Source organism: Pieris brassicae, chromosome 1, assembly GCF_905147105.1.
Source record: "Pieris brassicae chromosome 1, ilPieBrab1.1, whole genome shotgun sequence".
Taxonomy (NCBI): domain Eukaryota; kingdom Metazoa; phylum Arthropoda; class Insecta; order Lepidoptera; family Pieridae; genus Pieris; species Pieris brassicae.
In genome coordinates this window covers 7,227,064-7,243,929 of record NC_059665.1, presented here as the reverse complement: position 1 = coordinate 7,243,929, position 16,866 = coordinate 7,227,064, and the positions used below count along the sequence as shown (strand labels likewise).

Sequence of the window (16,866 nt, the reverse complement as noted above, 5' to 3'; positions counted from 1 at the left end):
ACATATTTTGAGGAGTTTTGAACCATATAATCCAATTTAGACCAAGTATCTGACATAATAAGACATATTTTAGTTACGTTACTATAAAGAACTTGCATTTTCCGTTAATAGCCTGTCGCCTTCTACAAAAACGACCCACGGCAAACGGTACATACGTAACCTGTAGGTATGAATTCTCGGATACTGAGTATTCACGGCAATTATTATTGTGTAAGGTATAATGTACTTTGCAATAACTGTGAAAAAAGAATCGCTGAATAGCCCCGAATAACCAATTTTATTATAACGTTATTTACAATTACCACTACAAACAATATTTGCTCGAAAGTAGCAAACCGGTGCTTAAAATAAGCTCCAATAATCCACTCAATTAATTCCTGCTAAATAATATTATATGACATTATGTGGGGGGTTACTGGTTGGATCATGTTAATATCCAACCTGTTCACCCTCCACCGCTGCGCCAGTAAGGGGGCAACTGGCGCAGCGGTGGAGGGTGAACAGGTTGGATACGAGAGATAAAAAAAGAGCAGAACCAGTAATGCTGGCGCCGGCGCCCGCTGAAGGTCCCTTGCATGAGAAGAAGCGATTAAAAAATCGTGATAAACAAATAACAACCAATTAATTATGTGTTAGAGCAATTTTTTGCTTCCTTACAAATTTTCGTAACTTTAATAAATGTATTTCATAAGTTTTCGTCATTAGTTGATTTTTTTATTATTTTAAATTATATTATCGACATAAGTAGTGTGTTCCCATGATCGCTCACAGTTTCAATAAGTTTAAAATAATGGCAGACTGCGTATAAATATAAAAATAAGAATTACAATTATTTCATGGAAGTTCTGAAGAGATTTTGCTCTTCTCAACGAACATCTTGGCAGCTTACGAGCCGTGACCTTTTATAATTTAGTACATACGACACGCTCGTAGGTCGTAGCTTGTACCAAACATCCAACCATATTTGATTACCATAACTCGACATTTAGCCTAATACCGACACAAATAATTATCACAATAGGTGTCTAAAATGTTAACACTACATTTAATGTAAATGTCAACAGTGCTTTAAATTTTTTAAACGCAATAAAACTTTTTCTTTTGAATAATAATCTTATAATAGAAAAAAAATATTAGAAATGAACCTCTATTCAGACCAAATACGTATTTGACATACTTTTTTTTTAAATATAAACATATTCATTACTAAATATGTACGCTGGACTTAACTAACTCTGATCTAGTTTGAGTTGCAAGAAGTATTTAACGCAATCGTCAATTTTAAGAAATTTTGTGAAAAGCCTTAGTTTGACACTAATATTTTTCATACCATTTTTTTACCTTGTCAAACCTATAAGTAGGACTTCAAAAGACTTGGTTATCTGCTTTCTACATGAGTGAAGAAAAAAAAACAAATATAGTAGAGAGAACTGTGTCCTAGAGCAGTCCAAACGTATTTTCTTGACGTAACGAAAAATCCAATTGTTTTGCAAAATTATTTAATTGTGATGAAATAAAGTTTTCTCGAGATTTAAAGAGCGTTTGATTACAATAACACATAATATAACGGGACAATTTAGCTTCACTTTCTCACGAGAACTTCTCAAGGTGACGAGAGATCTTGTCATTGTTAGTTCAATATTATTTACATTTTTAATGCTCAAAACAAAAAATATTATTTATATATAAATCCTATTTAAATGGTGTAGTAGTTACACATAACTACTAAGCCAAATATAAGCCATCTTTAAAAAATAATTTTTATTTCTTAATAAAAAATATCTTTCTACTTAATATGGGAAAAGAATATAAAAAAGATGCCAATATAATCAAACTTCGATATAAAATGGGAAATAAATTATGTTTTTTTTAATTAATTAAGATTACAGTACTTGCATACCTATTTTGTAAAGTAATACCTGTGGCGGTAGAACATAACGGAGTGTTTGCAAATTATTTAGGCTAAAAAAGTAGCACATATATCTCGTGTTCTTTGTATTTATAAACGAAAAATTAATTCTGAACATACAACGCATGGAGATCGGCACAAATTGTTTAGAATGTATCGTCGTGACAGTTAGTTTGCGAGATTAGGTTACGATATAATATATAATTTGGAGGGCATCAGGTCAACTTTCGTCGTAACTGTACAGGCATTCGATGTGAGAGGATTGTGTATAAAATCCATGTTGTGTAAACTAAGGCTAAAACTATGCGTTCTTAAATCCCCTTTAAGGCGTTTTTATATAAAAAAATATCTATTAGTAGTAGTAATATAGAAATTTATTTCAAACTTCATCTGTATTGGATGGGTTATACTAGTGCATACTAATATAACATGTGTTAATTGCGTAGTAAAATGATAATAACAGTTGAAATAAAAATTAATCTCAATAATTGTTATAGTTAGATATTTTTTTACCAAAAAAATTAAAATATTTTATAGTCAAAGGAAAGGAAAAAAAAATTCACAGACATTTTGGTTACAACTTTACTGGCACAAGAAAGTTGCCGCGTCGCATGATTCTCGCTTATGAACTCATTGATTTGCAGCTGAACAACATGTCTACGGTATATTTACAGTTAAAACAGCGGAAAATATTATCTTAATCGCTCAATACTTCGCAAAATCCGGAAACTAATCTTAAATTAATTAAATACAGCAATCTATAACTAAAATTTATTTTTATAAAAAGCAGCTTTCTTCTCTACTTCTTTTCATTTTGATGTTTAATTACAGAAAAATAAGTATGCCTGATTCACCATTCACTTTTTTAGTGTAATTATATTTCTCTTTGTCTATTTCATTCCAGAAGAATGCATAGGGCTTATTTCTTAATTAACTGTAGTAATAGAAGAAGCAAAGAAACTCACCAAATGCCAGTAGCAACGTGAACGCCGCTAAACCCAGCATCTCGTCTCACTACGCGCACTATTTGTATTGCACGAATAAGCGCACCGAAGGCGTGCGCGCGCGCAAAGTCACTGGCAACAGCTGCCGTGTTGAGTAAGACATCAGCCATCATCCGACCGTGGGACCGCTCTCTCGAAAGTAAGCTATGAGCCCTGACTGTACTCGATTGTACTTTACAGTAAAAATTGTTATAAGTTGAAATTCAAAAACTCAATACACGATCTTCCTATACATTACATATACTATTTAAGAAAACCAGTTCATTGTACTAATAAAAATATAAATACGTCTGTAGTGCTGAGAATGTTCTGAATTTAATCTGGATTCATTCATGCTGATTATATTGTCTAAAATACAAACGTGTAATTCCTAACATTGCCTAAATTCTAATGTTGCAAATGTAAAAGCATCTATGCTTCAGTTTCTTATAATTTATTGTTTAATTATTACATAAAATCTAAATTTAAATATCCAAAAATGATTTGTGAAAATAGATATATAAACAGTACTGTGTCACCCTTCTTGTCTCGTTGTTCTATTTATTGAGACCCTATTATTTACCTAGGAGAAAGTAATAGAAACCAAATAAGGAAAAAGGGTGATGATAAATCAACGCTAAATATGTTTCTCTTATTTTCTTTTGTGTCCATACAAAACTACTGAACCGATTTTAATAATAAAGTAAATTTGTACATTTAATGGCAGGAAAAATAACGACATTGATAAATATTTTAAGACTTGATTCATAAATATCACAACCACGAATTAACGTTTAGTATGTGAACAAAGAACGAATAATATATAGTTTAAAGAAGAATGTTATAGCGCTTTCTAAATACTAAGGGAAGACGTCTTTGAAACAAATTTCACGAAGATTTAGTAATAGCAGCATCTTCCGACAATTTTAATATAATTTATAAAGTTCATTCCAAACTTCTTCGTGTTGTTTAAATTGTTAAATTAATCATTGTTTTGAACAAAGTATAAATAAGAGAATGACGTTTGATGTTTTGTCTTAGCTAACTCTCGTTTCTGAATTTTACTATTAAAGATTGTCACTGGTACAACTGAATAAATTATTGTGTTGTCGTACTAAGATACCTGATATGGTACTAATCGTCATTTATATACGACTACAACATATGTTTTTTTTTATATAGAACAAACGGGCAGGAGGCTCACCTAAAGTTAAGTGATACCGCCGCCAGCCTTTGACGAATTGGTACGCTCTTTTCTTGAAGGACCCTCGAATTGGTTCGGAAATACTTCACTCGGCATCTTCCACGTAGCGGTGGTGCGCGGCAGAAATTGTCAAGAAAAACGCTCAGTGGTGGAACGGCGGACGTCGAAGTGATACGGGTGGAATTTCGTATACTGCCTCGACGGCCAGTGATGAAACTCACAGGTGTTAATCCGAACGACTCCTCTGAACACGCTCTTCGTTGAATACGGTCAGCCGCCGGCCGGCCGCCCAGAGGTGAGAACAGTATTCCATGTGGGGCCGAATTTGTGCTTTACAGACCTGCAAATGGTGGCCCGGAATGAAGTACCGACTTGCCTTGCTGAGCACCAAGCTTTTTAGAACTTTCCCTCCAAATGACCGCGAAACTTAACGTCGTTCAATATGTGGAGTTTACGTCTACATTAAGTTTTTAAGCATCGGAATGCTTGACGTTGACATATCAAGTGGTGATAGATGCCCCCAAGAGGTGGCCATTAATAATGGGTTCCATTATTTTTGAGAACATGGAGGAGGAAGAGCTATTGGGCGATAGTTGGACGGATCAGATTTTCCAGGCCCTGCCGAAGTCTGCCTGTAATCAACGTCAATTATATACTACTACAGCACATGTTTTTATTCTCATAATTGACAACCTACCCCTAAATGAGGGGTTATTAATCATAATTTAATAATGATTATTAAATTAATTAATTACTGACCAACTTTCAGAATTTGTTAAAATTCGCAAACCACTTTACCATATTTACCATAATTAAAAGATTAAGTCATTCGTCAAAAATAAGAATACATTAATAAATTATTGAAATATTATATAGAATTAATCATTACCAGATGCTTAATTGCCAAAAGGTGCGGCGGGCAACTTATATAGAATCTACTATTACTCATTTGAGATCTACTATAAATAAAAACGAATACGGCATTCACTAAACTGGCAACTGGAAAAATATAGCCTTCGCTGTGCTTTCGATGTAAAAATAAGTGAAAGTGCAGATTTATGATTGGTTCTGCTAAAATGATTTTGCCTACCAACCAATCAGAGCTAAACAATTCTTAGTTTTACAAAGTTATTCGAGTAAACGAAGGCCTACCTGTTTATTTCTTACTGCGAGTGACAGATCAAGTTGTGCTTACTACGAGGAACCGGAAGTGACCTTTTTGTAAATAATACTTGAATAGAAAAACATGTTAAGTTCTGAAAAGTATTTTTAAATAAATATTCAGAATATAGAATGTATAGCATATGGTTTATTTTCCTTACATTTATTGCAAAAGGTATGATGATACAACTTTTATTAATTCTTATACAACTTTCTCTTTTAGAACATGGCATTGTGAATCATATTGTTACAATATAATTACAGATTGTTCGTCACAAGATGACGAGGGACCCTACAGAGGAAAGCATATAGGAAAATTGAATTCATATCATCATCAGGTATTTTATCTGCATTAATGACCTTTTACTTATTATCACATCAAGGTTTTCTCAATTCTGATTATAACTTCTCTTATAAACTGTAGAGAGGAATTATCCTTATCAAATTAGCTTAGACAGAAAGAATAAGTTGTTTGTTTAATAAATAATCTATATATAGTTTCTTTGTACAAATAAAGTAACTTTACAACGCTGTAATTTAGACAAATTGAATCCTAGATGATTTAGTAACAATTATTTGGCAGCATGATCGTTCAACTGTAAGAAAAATGTACTGAATTTTAATTTTGAGAAAATAAAATAGTAGTCCGTACTCACCTGGTTTAATTATTTAAGGTATCAGGAGATGTATATGCTGTAGATGATTGGACCCTGCTATTGGTGGACTTTAACTATGATGGCACAGGCGATGACACATTTTTTTGGGCCGGGGATTCTGGGCGACCAGGTCCTTTAGGTTTTATTGTCCCTGATCAACATGGCAAGTAAGTGCTACATACTTGAGTGATATGAAACTACTATATAACTGTGGAATTATCTGATCATATAACAGAATATATAAACTAAAAAACTTTATGGGTACAGCACATTTAGCATACAAAATCAGGATATGCTTCTTTCTACAGGTTGTATTCTTTAGTCCAATTATACAATATTTTATTCCAAACAATATAATGGTTTAAAAATAACTATATTATGGAAGAAAATATGGTAATCATTCAGTCAATTTGTGTATAAATATGATTTTTGTATTTGACTTATCTTATTTAACAGGAATATACATTCTTTCAGGACAAACATACTAGAGCGGTACAATAATGAAGAGGTGAGATTACGTCTACCGGACGGCAAACGCGTGTCAAGATTGAGTTGGTTCGCGATATATGACCTTGCTTCCCAAAACGCTTTTGGTGATGTATATGTGCCTGAGGAATTTGAGTCGCCAGCGCCGCGTGCGCTCACACCTCTTACACAACTTGGAACCATAGAAGTGAACAGCGGTCCCGTCCGTTTCCTCGATGCCAGCACGGTGCTAATACCAGAATTGCGATTCGACCCGGGCGGTGAAGATGTCTACTGGTGGACCGGAGTGGGCCCTCAACCGTCAGCCCGGGGTGTGCCACTACCCGATGACCTGGGATATCTGGAGCCACTGCGAGCGCATATGGGCGAAGACGTAATGTTGCGATTGCCAGGTGGGCGCTCGGCGGCGGACATCGACTGGTTGGCGCTATGGCATCGAGCGAATGGGACCGCACTGGCAACTGTACTAGTGCCCGATTCACTTAACGTGCCACCGGCCGCCGCCACCCTGCATCCTTTTGTAACCCGACTACCACGATGTGAGCAGCTGCATCGTGATCTACAGGTCTCCTGGGACATCTTCGGTAACCAGATTTCTATACAGCTGGCAGGAATGGTAAGTAACTAATAGGTATAGGGTACTTACTAAAGTTGTCATATCTTATAATTGTATTAAATCGAATGCGATGATTTTGATTGTGAATGTTTTTTATAGCATTTGCTCGTTTGTTTGGCAGTTCGGGCAACCCAATCTAGGTAACCAATATCATCACTATATAACTAGTATATGTTTGTGAGCTCCATAGCCATTATAACAAAACATTTATGCATACTTCGCAATGCATAAATGTTTTGTTTAAACATTTATGCATTGCGAAGTACACCTTACTACAGACCGATAAGGACGCCATTACAAATGACAAGAACTCTCTTGTTAATAATTCACTTTGCGACACGATCTAGAAAAGGTTTGATACTTTCGTGAAAACAAAATTAAAGAGATCTACAACTACTTTTCTACTACTAATATAACATCTCTAACGTGCATATTATTTATGCGCAGATAGGAGAGAACGAGTACATGGCGTTTGGCATCTCGGGCTCGACGACCAGGTCACAGATGTTGGGATCCGACGTGATCGTAACGAGTTGGGACAGCGCTCTGCAGCGTGGCCTCGCGCGGGACTACAATGTGAGCGCAGTGGCGCCTTGCGTGCAGGTTTTGGGCGCCTGGCGTGGAGTCTGTCTCGACACGGTCCTTGGCGGTACGGACTCCGCGCAGGTTCTATTCGCGGAACGCACCGATGGTCTCACGGTCATTACCTACCGCCGTCAGCTGAAGGCCGACGACACGCTGGATCAAGAGTGGCCAACTGACCGCGCCGTCTTCATCGTTTGGGCCGTCGGGCCGCTGGACCATCTCGGCGAGCCCGCCTACCATCGCCTCAGGCCCGCGATCGATCATCAGCTCGTATTGCCCCACGATTCGCAATCAAAGTCTCGATCGCAGTCTGAGTGCCAGCGCTTTTCAATCGCGCGACCGACACCCTCGCGTCCCTGGGATCGCGCCGAGTTATTCGATCCAGCCTTGCGTGTGTTCGCGTTTAGCGTGGGCCCGGCGGGTGGAGAGCGTGGACTGGCCGCGCGGATTCCCGCAGCACCGCAACGCGCGCTGTACGTCAACGGCCAACTCGCACCTGACCTGCAGCTCCGGCGTGGCCTAACTTACACGTTTCGCGTCCGCGGAGGCGACGAGCCGCATTCCGCGACGTTGTATCACCCGCTAGTGGTGACGAGCGAGTCTCACGGCGGTCTAGAACGGCTTGGCGACGCGACCCAGAACGTAGTGCGCGTGTTGGCGGGGGCGCGTCGGACGCGACGCGGTCGTTTGAGCCCTCTAGCGGCGGGTGCTTTGTGCCTCGCAGAGAGAGATCCGGTGGCCGACTCGCGCCGCGACGCGTCCTTTGAAACGTTCCGGGCGTTTAACCGTTCATTGCGCTGGCGATGCGGAGACGGCCGTGCCGCGGAGCTGCAAGTGACACCGAACTCGACGTGGCCTGACATGGTGTACTACCACTCGTTCACACATTTCGATATGGGCGGTCGTATCTTTGTCGTTGACCGTCACCGCCGTAACATCGCACGTTCGCCCGCTACTCCGCTTCGTGTCTCGCTAACAATGATTCTAGTCGCCCCGATACTTGTGTCACTCGCTATACATATGGTGTAGTAGACAGGGAAAAATATTTTTTTTACAAATTAAAATATCATCAACTTTCGACGAGTGAAATGAATATGTTGACGTTGTTTGACGAAGTCTTATTATAATGAGGGCATTGAATGCAGATCCCGTCCAAAGCTGTGATACGTAACAATCACTGCCAAGTTTATTAAAATTACTTGTTTATTGTACAGCTAAGTTGAAAGAACTGAGATTATTTTTATAAAAATTTTAAACTTATACCACAAATAAATATTGAAAGTAAACCGTTATTTTTATTAAATTACATATTAAATTAAACAGCACGATTGTAACACTTATTGGAACACCTTGACATATTTTTGTACCTTAACACAAGTTTCCAAAATTAGACAAAATCCTTGCTTACATGCTTTGCTTCCTCCATGCTCATAATAATAACTAGTTGCCGTGGTTACCACTAGTTGGTTACCACCAGGGTCACCGATAACCGTGGTCATCAAAAATATTTTTTTTCTGTTACGTCACCTTAAAAATGTAAATAATCTATTAAAGGTTTTTTTAAATAATTGCAAGATTTATTAACCTGCAATGTCAACTGTCGCGTTTACCAACATAAATCAAATCTTCATATTATATAAATATATGTATATATAATATGAAGAATTATGTATAATTATATTTATTTATTTTAAGCCTTAAATTATTTCCTGATCCACTCATATCTTGTTAACCTATGTGTTAGTAAATATTTGTAACAGTTAGTATGTATCAGAAACCCTCTCCGGTGAAAGGCCTCCTCCAAGGCTTGCCATCTTTCTCTATCTCGAGCTATTTGCATACATTGAGGACCCGCAATTTTTCGATGTCATCATCCCATATAATTATATATTATAAGTATAATAGATAATTATACTCCGGGAGAGTTATCCGAGATGCGGAAATTTAGAGTTATCCACCAAATGTTGATTTGATCTTAGGATAAAATTGTATGAAATTACAATATATGGATGTAATAACATAAAAACCTGCCATTCCAGGTGTGGGGACTGGCAACACTGCGCGGGAGACGCTAGTCTTTACCGAGCTTCGTCGCCGGCAGGTCGTACGATCGTACCTACGCCACGTATCGCGACACAAGCTACCGGTAGACTGTTTTAAACGATACATTGTATTGATTTATTTTAGAGTAAATATACATGTGTGTTTAAGTATATGGGGTTTCATTTCCACCAACCCTACACCCCCATATATTGGTGACCCCGACGTGATGGACAATCAAGACGCTACACTACATACGGACTACGCCTGGTCCACCTGTGTTTAACCGACCGCGCAGATTGGCACCGGATCGACTCCGCAGAGCGAAACGTGAGTTCGAAGACATGGTAAGAACAGGTATTGCACGCCGTTCAGATAGCCCGTGGGCAGCGCCGCTACAGTTGGTGCCTAAGAAAGATGGCACAGACCGCCCATGCGGTGATTATAGAGGTATAAACAGCCGTACAATACCTGATCGATATCCGGTTCGCCACATCGCCGATTTTTCACATAATTTAAATAATTGCATAGTGTTTAGCAAAATTGATTTGGTGCGCGCATACAATTTAATACCTGTCAATCCCAGTGACATACCTAAGACTGCGATTACAACACCGTTCGGTTTATTCGAATTTCCTTACATGGGATTTGGTCTGCGGAATGCCGCCCAGTCATTTCAAAGATTCATGGACGAAATATTAAGAGATCTGGATTTTGCTTTTCCTTATATTGATGATGTTCTCATTGCCTCACGAAGCCATGATGAGCATGAGATACACCTACGTCAAGTACTTGGACGTCTACGAGATCACGGAGCTGTTTTGAACACTTCCAAGAGCATATTCGGTGTTTCAGAGATCGAGTTTCTTGGATATCTTATCACTGCAGAAGGCACACGTCCTACTCCAGAGAAAGTCATCGCAATCCAGAACTTTACGCAGCCGAAGAATTTAAGAGAACTCAGACGATTCCTTGGCATGATAAACTTTTACAGACGTTATTTACCAAATGCTGCTCAGATGCAAGCACCACTCCATGATCTTCTTTCTGGTAATGACAATAAAGCAACGACGCCCATATGTTGGACGCATGAGCTCGAGGAGGCCTTCAAGTTGTGCAAAGAGAACCTTGTGGATGCCACTCTCCTAGCTCACCCAAATCCAACGGCGAATTTAATGTTAGTAACAGATGCATCGGATATAGCGATAGGTGCAGTACTACAACAAAAGATTAATGACGTATGTCAACCGCTTGCATTCTTTTCGAAAAAGTTAACATCAGCTCAGCGGAAATATAGCCCATTTGACAGAGAATTGCTTGCAATCTACGAGGCAGTGAAATACTTCCGTTTTATGGTCGAGTTAAGACCTTTCACGATTTGGACCGACCATAAACCTATTGTCGCAGGATTTCGCAAGGCATCGGACAAATGTTCGCCACGGCAATTCCGGTATTATGATTTTGTCTCGCAATTTACGACTGACGTGAGACATATCTCCGGTGATGATAATGTCGTAGCGGACGCACTGTCAAGAATCGAAGCTATATCGGACATAGACTTAGACCAGCTGGCTGCAGCACAAGATAGAGACGCGGAATTGAACGATATATTAAACAGTAATTCTTCGTTAAATTTAAAGAAAATTTTCATCTCTAATTCCAGCAAAGTGTACTGCGACATCTCCAGCCCTTCGCCACGTCTGTACCTCACACCTGATTTTCGGAAACAAGCGTTCAACTCCATCCACGGGTTGAGTCATCCTGGTGCTAAGCCTACGATTCGACTTATGACAGAGAGGTATGTTTGGCCGAATATAAAAAAAGATTGTAGGGCATGGACGAAAGCCTGTATAGCGTGCCAACGCTCAAAAGTTGGAAGACATACTCGAGCCCCTATACACGTTTTTTCACAACCATCTTCACGTTTCGCCCATGTTCATGTAGATCTTATTGGACCGCTGACTATTTCACACGGCTACCGTTATTGCTTAACTGCTGTCGACCGATTCACGAGATGGCCTGAAGTTATTCCGTTAACAGATATAACGGCTGAAAGTGTGGCTTATGGTTTTGTTAACGAGTGGATCGCACGATTTGGTTGTCCGCTTAAAATTACAACTGATAGAGGAAGGCAGTTCGAATCGCATCTCTTTAAAGAACTTGCAAGGCTTACTGGTTCCGAGCATATCTCAACTACTGCATATCATCCTGCAGCTAACGGCCTGGTGGAGAGATTCCATCGACAATTAAAAGCGGCTATAATGTGTCATGATAACGAGAATTGGCATGAGGTGCTTCCTTTAGTTCTTTTAGGCATACGTAGCGCATGGAAGGAGGATATATCGTCCAGCTCTGCTGAGCTGTTATACGGTGAAGGTCTTAGATTACCTGGAGACTTATTCATATCGTCGGGTACTGAAATCACCGACCACAGTGATTTCTTGTCGCGTCTACGGCAGCATATCAGCCAGTTAAAGCCAACGCCTGTTATGCGACATGGTAAGGCCAAAACATTCGTGCATAAGGATCTAAAACAGGCAACGTCGGTATTCTTAAGGCAGGATGCCGTACGTAAATCTTTAAAACCACCATACTCTGGTCCGTACAAAGTCCTTGACCGGACAGACAAGACCATGAGAATAGAAATGGACGGCAAGACAACAACGGTGTCTATAGATCGAGTGAAACCGGCACACATATTGACTGAGGAGGAGCCTATCAATAACACCATTGCAGTTCCCAGTATGCCCCCTGCGAAGAAGCCTGATTATGTAACTCGTTCAGGCAGAAGAGTTCGATTTCCGCGCCACTTGTACGACCTATAGGTCTCCGGGGGGGCTGATGTGGGGACTGGCAACACTGCGCGGGAGACGCTAGTCTTTACCGAGCTTCGTCGCCGGCAGGTCGTACGATCGTACCTACGCCACGTATCGCGACACAAGCTACCGGTAGACTGTTTTAAACGATACATTGTATTGATTTATTTTAGAGTAAATATACATGTGTGTTTAAGTATATGGGGTTTCATTTCCACCAACCCTACACCCCCATACAGGTATTTACCAACAGAACAACTTGGTGGCCTTCAAGTAAAGAGCGTATCACTTCCTTAAAGGCCGGCGACTCGCTTGCAAGCCTCCTGGAATTGCAGGTGTCATGGTCAGTGGTTGCCACTTAAAACTAACATGCTTATCTGTCGCATGTATACCGAACTTAGACGGTACGAAATAAGCCTTTACATTCCTCGCTTAAAAACATTAGTATCACCATATAGTAGCAAGTAGCGTTTTATATTGATAATAGCAAAACAGTACAAACTATGAATTGTTTCAATGCTGTCCACCAGCGATACCTATAAATGGTTTCATAATGGTCATCCGAAATATATGTGGATATACCATAATTATATTGCAACGATGCGAACTGAGTTACTAACAAGGATTTGTAGTTACACTGGCGCCACCCCTGTATAGCCAATAATCGAAACATTTTATTACTCCAACATGCTGGTATTTTACTTGTGTTTGATAATAGATAGTAAGATTAATTTAGGTATTGATACATATAATATAACTCATTACGGCAAAAATACGATTTTTTAATTAGATTAACTTTTAATTATTTCCAAATATACAACATATACACATAGAGTATTTCTAAATAAGTTTACAAACGAAGATGTTTATTATTGAATAATGAATGGTATACTTATAATAATGAGCTATGGGGGCAGCAAGGGTCGATGAAGATCAAGAAATTCGAGCAGAGTGCGCGGCAGCAGGTGGGCGTAAATCGTTTGAGCGGCGGGTAAGTGTGGGGGTGGCGGTGCTGCCGCAAGCAGAGCACGAGCTGCCAAACAAGCCAGAGATATGTGCACCAGAGGCCGTATTCGCGCCCCACCACTCAAGGCCAGCAACTCGCCCGCCGAATCGCCGAACTTGTTGGGTTGGTCCAGATGTGCACCGCCCGCTAACAACGTCTCGACCAGTTGTAGAGACTGGTTGTAGGGAATAGCTGCCACGTGCAGCGCCGTCGACCGTGCCTCGTTGCGAACGCGAGGATTGGCGCCGCACGCCAGCAGTAGTCTAGCCACCTCGGCACTCGGAAAAACGCTCGCGACGCCCGCCTCGTCCGTGAAGTACGTCGACCGCACCACGTTTAGCCGCGAAACCACCAGATGCAACAGGGTATCGCCTGTATGCGCGCTACGTACGTCGGCCTCCACCAGGCGCCGAGCGGCTGCCGCCGTACTCTCGCGCTGCTGATCATCGCGCGCCGTGGCCAGTAGTAGATGCAACAAGTGTGTCACGCAGCGCAACGCGCGATCAAACGTCTCCGCCTGTTTCTTGTGCATCGGTCTCGCGTTTAAAGCACGCCGGCACTCCGGTAGGTGACCCGCGACGAGTGAAAACACGCGCGCGACGTCCTCGTGACGCGGCAGACGGACGGCACGCTCAAGACGGCCCGCCTGCGCGTCGAGCAATAGGCGCGTAAGAGCACTGGCGGTGTGGCAAGCGTCTGTATGCAGTAGTGTGTCACGCACGATTCGCACGTGCAGCGCCCAGGTCCACAAATCGACGCAACGCTGATACCGGCCAGCGTCGGCGTAAGCGGCGCCTCGATACATAAGGCGGAACATGCAGTCCTTGTGCGAGGGGCCTAGTGTTCTTGAAGCCACCAGCAACGCTTGCGTTCGCAGCAAATCCGCATCCGTCGCCAACTCCTCGAGTTCTTCGAGCGTGCGCCACTCCTGGGCTCCTTCGAGAGCGTCGCCGGCGACCGCCCGAAGCGCTTCCCCGTCCGGTTCCTGCGGCAGCCACGGCCGCTTCTCGATGTAGCCGTCGACCTCGTAACGGATGTCGGTGGCGCGACGCCAAGACGCTAGAGCCGCGGCGACGTCGTTGAACTCATCGAGCTGCGTAGCACCGAGCAATTCGTGTGCGTCGGCGCAGCGCTCGGTCTCGTATGGTACCGAGGCCAGTAGGAGCGCAACGATTTGTGAGGCGCCTTTGAGGCAGGCAGTCCGCAGAGCGTCGTCACCGGCGCGCGACGTTAGATGCGGCGATGCGCCATGGCGTAGAAGCAGGCGCGCAGTTTCAATGCGGTGCTCCTGGATTGCATAGTGGAGAGCAGTCTTATTCTGGGTATCACAGGCGTCGACTCGCGCACCGTGCTGCAATAGATAGGCACAAAGACGTGCTGACTGCACTGAGTTAATGAGGCATGTACCTCCGTGATGGTTGGGCCTGTTAACGTCAGCACCCCGTTGCACGAGAAATTCTACTACGTCCAAGTGCGTCATGAAGCAAGCGGAGCGTACAGGCGTAGAGCCCGAGTCCGAGGCTGCGTTGAGGTCGGCTCCCGCATCGGCAAGTACTGTAAGGGCAGCGAGGCGCCCAGCCACGGCGGCGCACCACAAAGGCGTAACGGAGTGTGCTGAACGATCATCTGGTACTTCATAGACACCGCGCTGTTCCAGAGGAGCATCACACACGTGCACAAGGTACTCGGCTAACTCAGCGTTGCCACGCCGGCACGCGACGAACAATGGTGCACAGCCATCACGGGTACGAGATACGACCTCGCGTCTTTGGACTGGAGACAATCTATAAAAAAAAAATATTTAAAAAACCTGGTATGCCACCTACAACACTCTTTATTTTATAGCCCGCTGCACTGCTGTCCCAAGTTAACATACAAAGCAAAATGATACTACAATAAATTACTTCATTTGTTTCAAAATTTCGAAGTCTTGGAAAGGAATCTATTTATTTATTCAAGGAAACAGAAATATTACAAAAACAGGTTACCTATGCAAAAAAAAAATACATATTACAACTACAGAAGTGTCCTTAAATTAATTCACAGAAAGGAAATTTTTTATCGAGGAAAAAATTTCATAATTTACACAAACAATGAATAGGCATTTAAAAATCAAATATTGGTGATAGATATTAAAAAATGTAAATTAGATCTAATACAGACCAGTTAATAGAAATTATACCTACACAAAACATCATCAGTACTTTTTAAGAAAGGATATTATTAATTTGTAAACATGTTGGGACAGTGGTTAATATGTTCAATACACCCAGTAGTACAATACAATCTTTTTCTGATCTAGATCAAAAAACATACACTAGAAATATCACCTTTCAAGTGCAGTGCGTACTCTGGCAGTAAGACGAGCTCCAGGTGCGCTATGCCTACATTCCTGCATAAGCTCGTTAGCAATGCTCTCTAGCAGTGCCTTCTCTGCTCCTTCAACTTCCCCTTCTCGCGACATCTCCCTTCACTGCCGCACTTACTTACTTCTCATTACGCCTCCTATCAGAAACAATTGACCGATTTTAGATTACTACGTCTATAATACACTATAATTGCACAATACAATATCTGCCTTTGTTTCAGAACAACTGTATATTTTACCATTCTACGCATTAAAATGACGATGGTGCTCCATTAATTTGAAAAAAAACGTAATCATTTCGTTATACTTTATATGACTCTTTTATATCAAAATTATTAAATCTCCCTTAAATTCAATCCCTTCATACAGGATTTTGTTTAATTTCTTATGAAAAGTAAATATACAAAATATTGAAAATAATAACAGAAAGTGGGAACCACAGATGAAATATAGAACACAGGCTAGGATGATGGTATATATTAAAGACAATATCGGCAAATCAGTCTTCGTACACGAGAAATAATCAGTGCTGCCAAGTTTCAAACCTAGCTGATGGTAGAATGCTTCTAAAAATACGGTAGATTTCCCGAAATTATGTTGTAATTTATATTTGAAAAAGACATATTTTTAATCAGAATGAGACAGTATAATTGTTTCAATCTGAATGTGCATCGCGCAGTTGTGCTACCTGAAAAAAATAATAATAACGCTGTTACAAAAATAGAAATCCACATGAATTAGCTTTCTTTGAGTTTATTTGGAAACTTACCTGGTGCCAAAATACGTCAGGAGGTTGACTTAAATCCAAACCTTTTTGGTAAAAGGGAACATTTGCCTCTCATTATCTAGTTCTTGTTGATGTTGGATTGAAAATGGGGACATTCTGGGCAGTAATGGAAATAACGACGAAACTAACTCTTCCCTATCATTAGAAACTACTCTTACAAGATTAAATTTACCAATTTCTGTCATTAAGAGTAACATTTATGAATGCCAACACAAGCTCTAATAATAAAGTTTTTATACATCTTTTTTC

At 40.9% G+C, this 16,866-nt stretch overlaps 3 protein-coding genes across 6 annotated transcripts in view; 1 reads left to right on the top strand and 2 right to left on the bottom strand.

Moving 5' to 3' along the window:
- The window catches only part of LOC123720284 (protein Skeletor, isoforms B/C), a 38,722-nt gene extending 32,784 nt beyond the window's left edge, over positions 1-5,938 (bottom strand). For 3 of the 4 annotated variants that reach the window (XM_045676833.1, XM_045676848.1, XM_045676856.1), the window contains exons 1-4: positions 5,914-5,938; positions 5,249-5,352; positions 4,318-4,436; positions 2,875-3,085 (exon numbers count right to left, since the gene is read on the bottom strand). In XM_045676833.1, the coding sequence (XP_045532789.1) occupies positions 2,875-2,914 (40 nt within the window). In that variant the 5' untranslated portion in view covers positions 2,915-3,085; positions 4,318-4,436; positions 5,249-5,352; positions 5,914-5,938. The remainder of the gene's footprint in view (positions 1-2,874; positions 3,086-4,317; positions 4,437-5,248; positions 5,353-5,913) is intronic. The other variant, XM_045676841.1, reaches the window with a different exon arrangement.
- LOC123720311 (protein Skeletor, isoforms B/C) lies at positions 5,309-8,880 on the top strand. Its single transcript, XM_045676868.1, has 5 exons — positions 5,309-5,432; positions 5,522-5,595; positions 5,932-6,080; positions 6,388-7,015; positions 7,463-8,880. Exons 1-5 carry the CDS (start codon positions 5,390-5,392, stop codon positions 8,627-8,629), a joined length of 2,061 nt encoding a protein of 686 aa, XP_045532824.1. The 5' UTR covers positions 5,309-5,389; the 3' UTR covers positions 8,630-8,880.
- Positions 8,881-13,242: 4,362 nt separating this feature from the next.
- LOC123713567 (protein fem-1 homolog A) lies at positions 13,243-16,291 on the bottom strand. The gene is made up of 3 exons (XM_045667295.1): positions 16,070-16,291; positions 15,793-15,967; positions 13,243-15,246 (listed from the first exon to the last, which is right to left on the bottom strand). The coding sequence occupies exons 2-3, from the start codon at positions 15,924-15,926 to the stop codon at positions 13,362-13,364; spliced, it is 2,019 nt and encodes a 672-aa protein (XP_045523251.1). The 5' UTR covers positions 15,927-15,967; positions 16,070-16,291; the 3' UTR covers positions 13,243-13,361.
- Between the last annotated feature and the right edge of the window lie 575 nt (positions 16,292-16,866).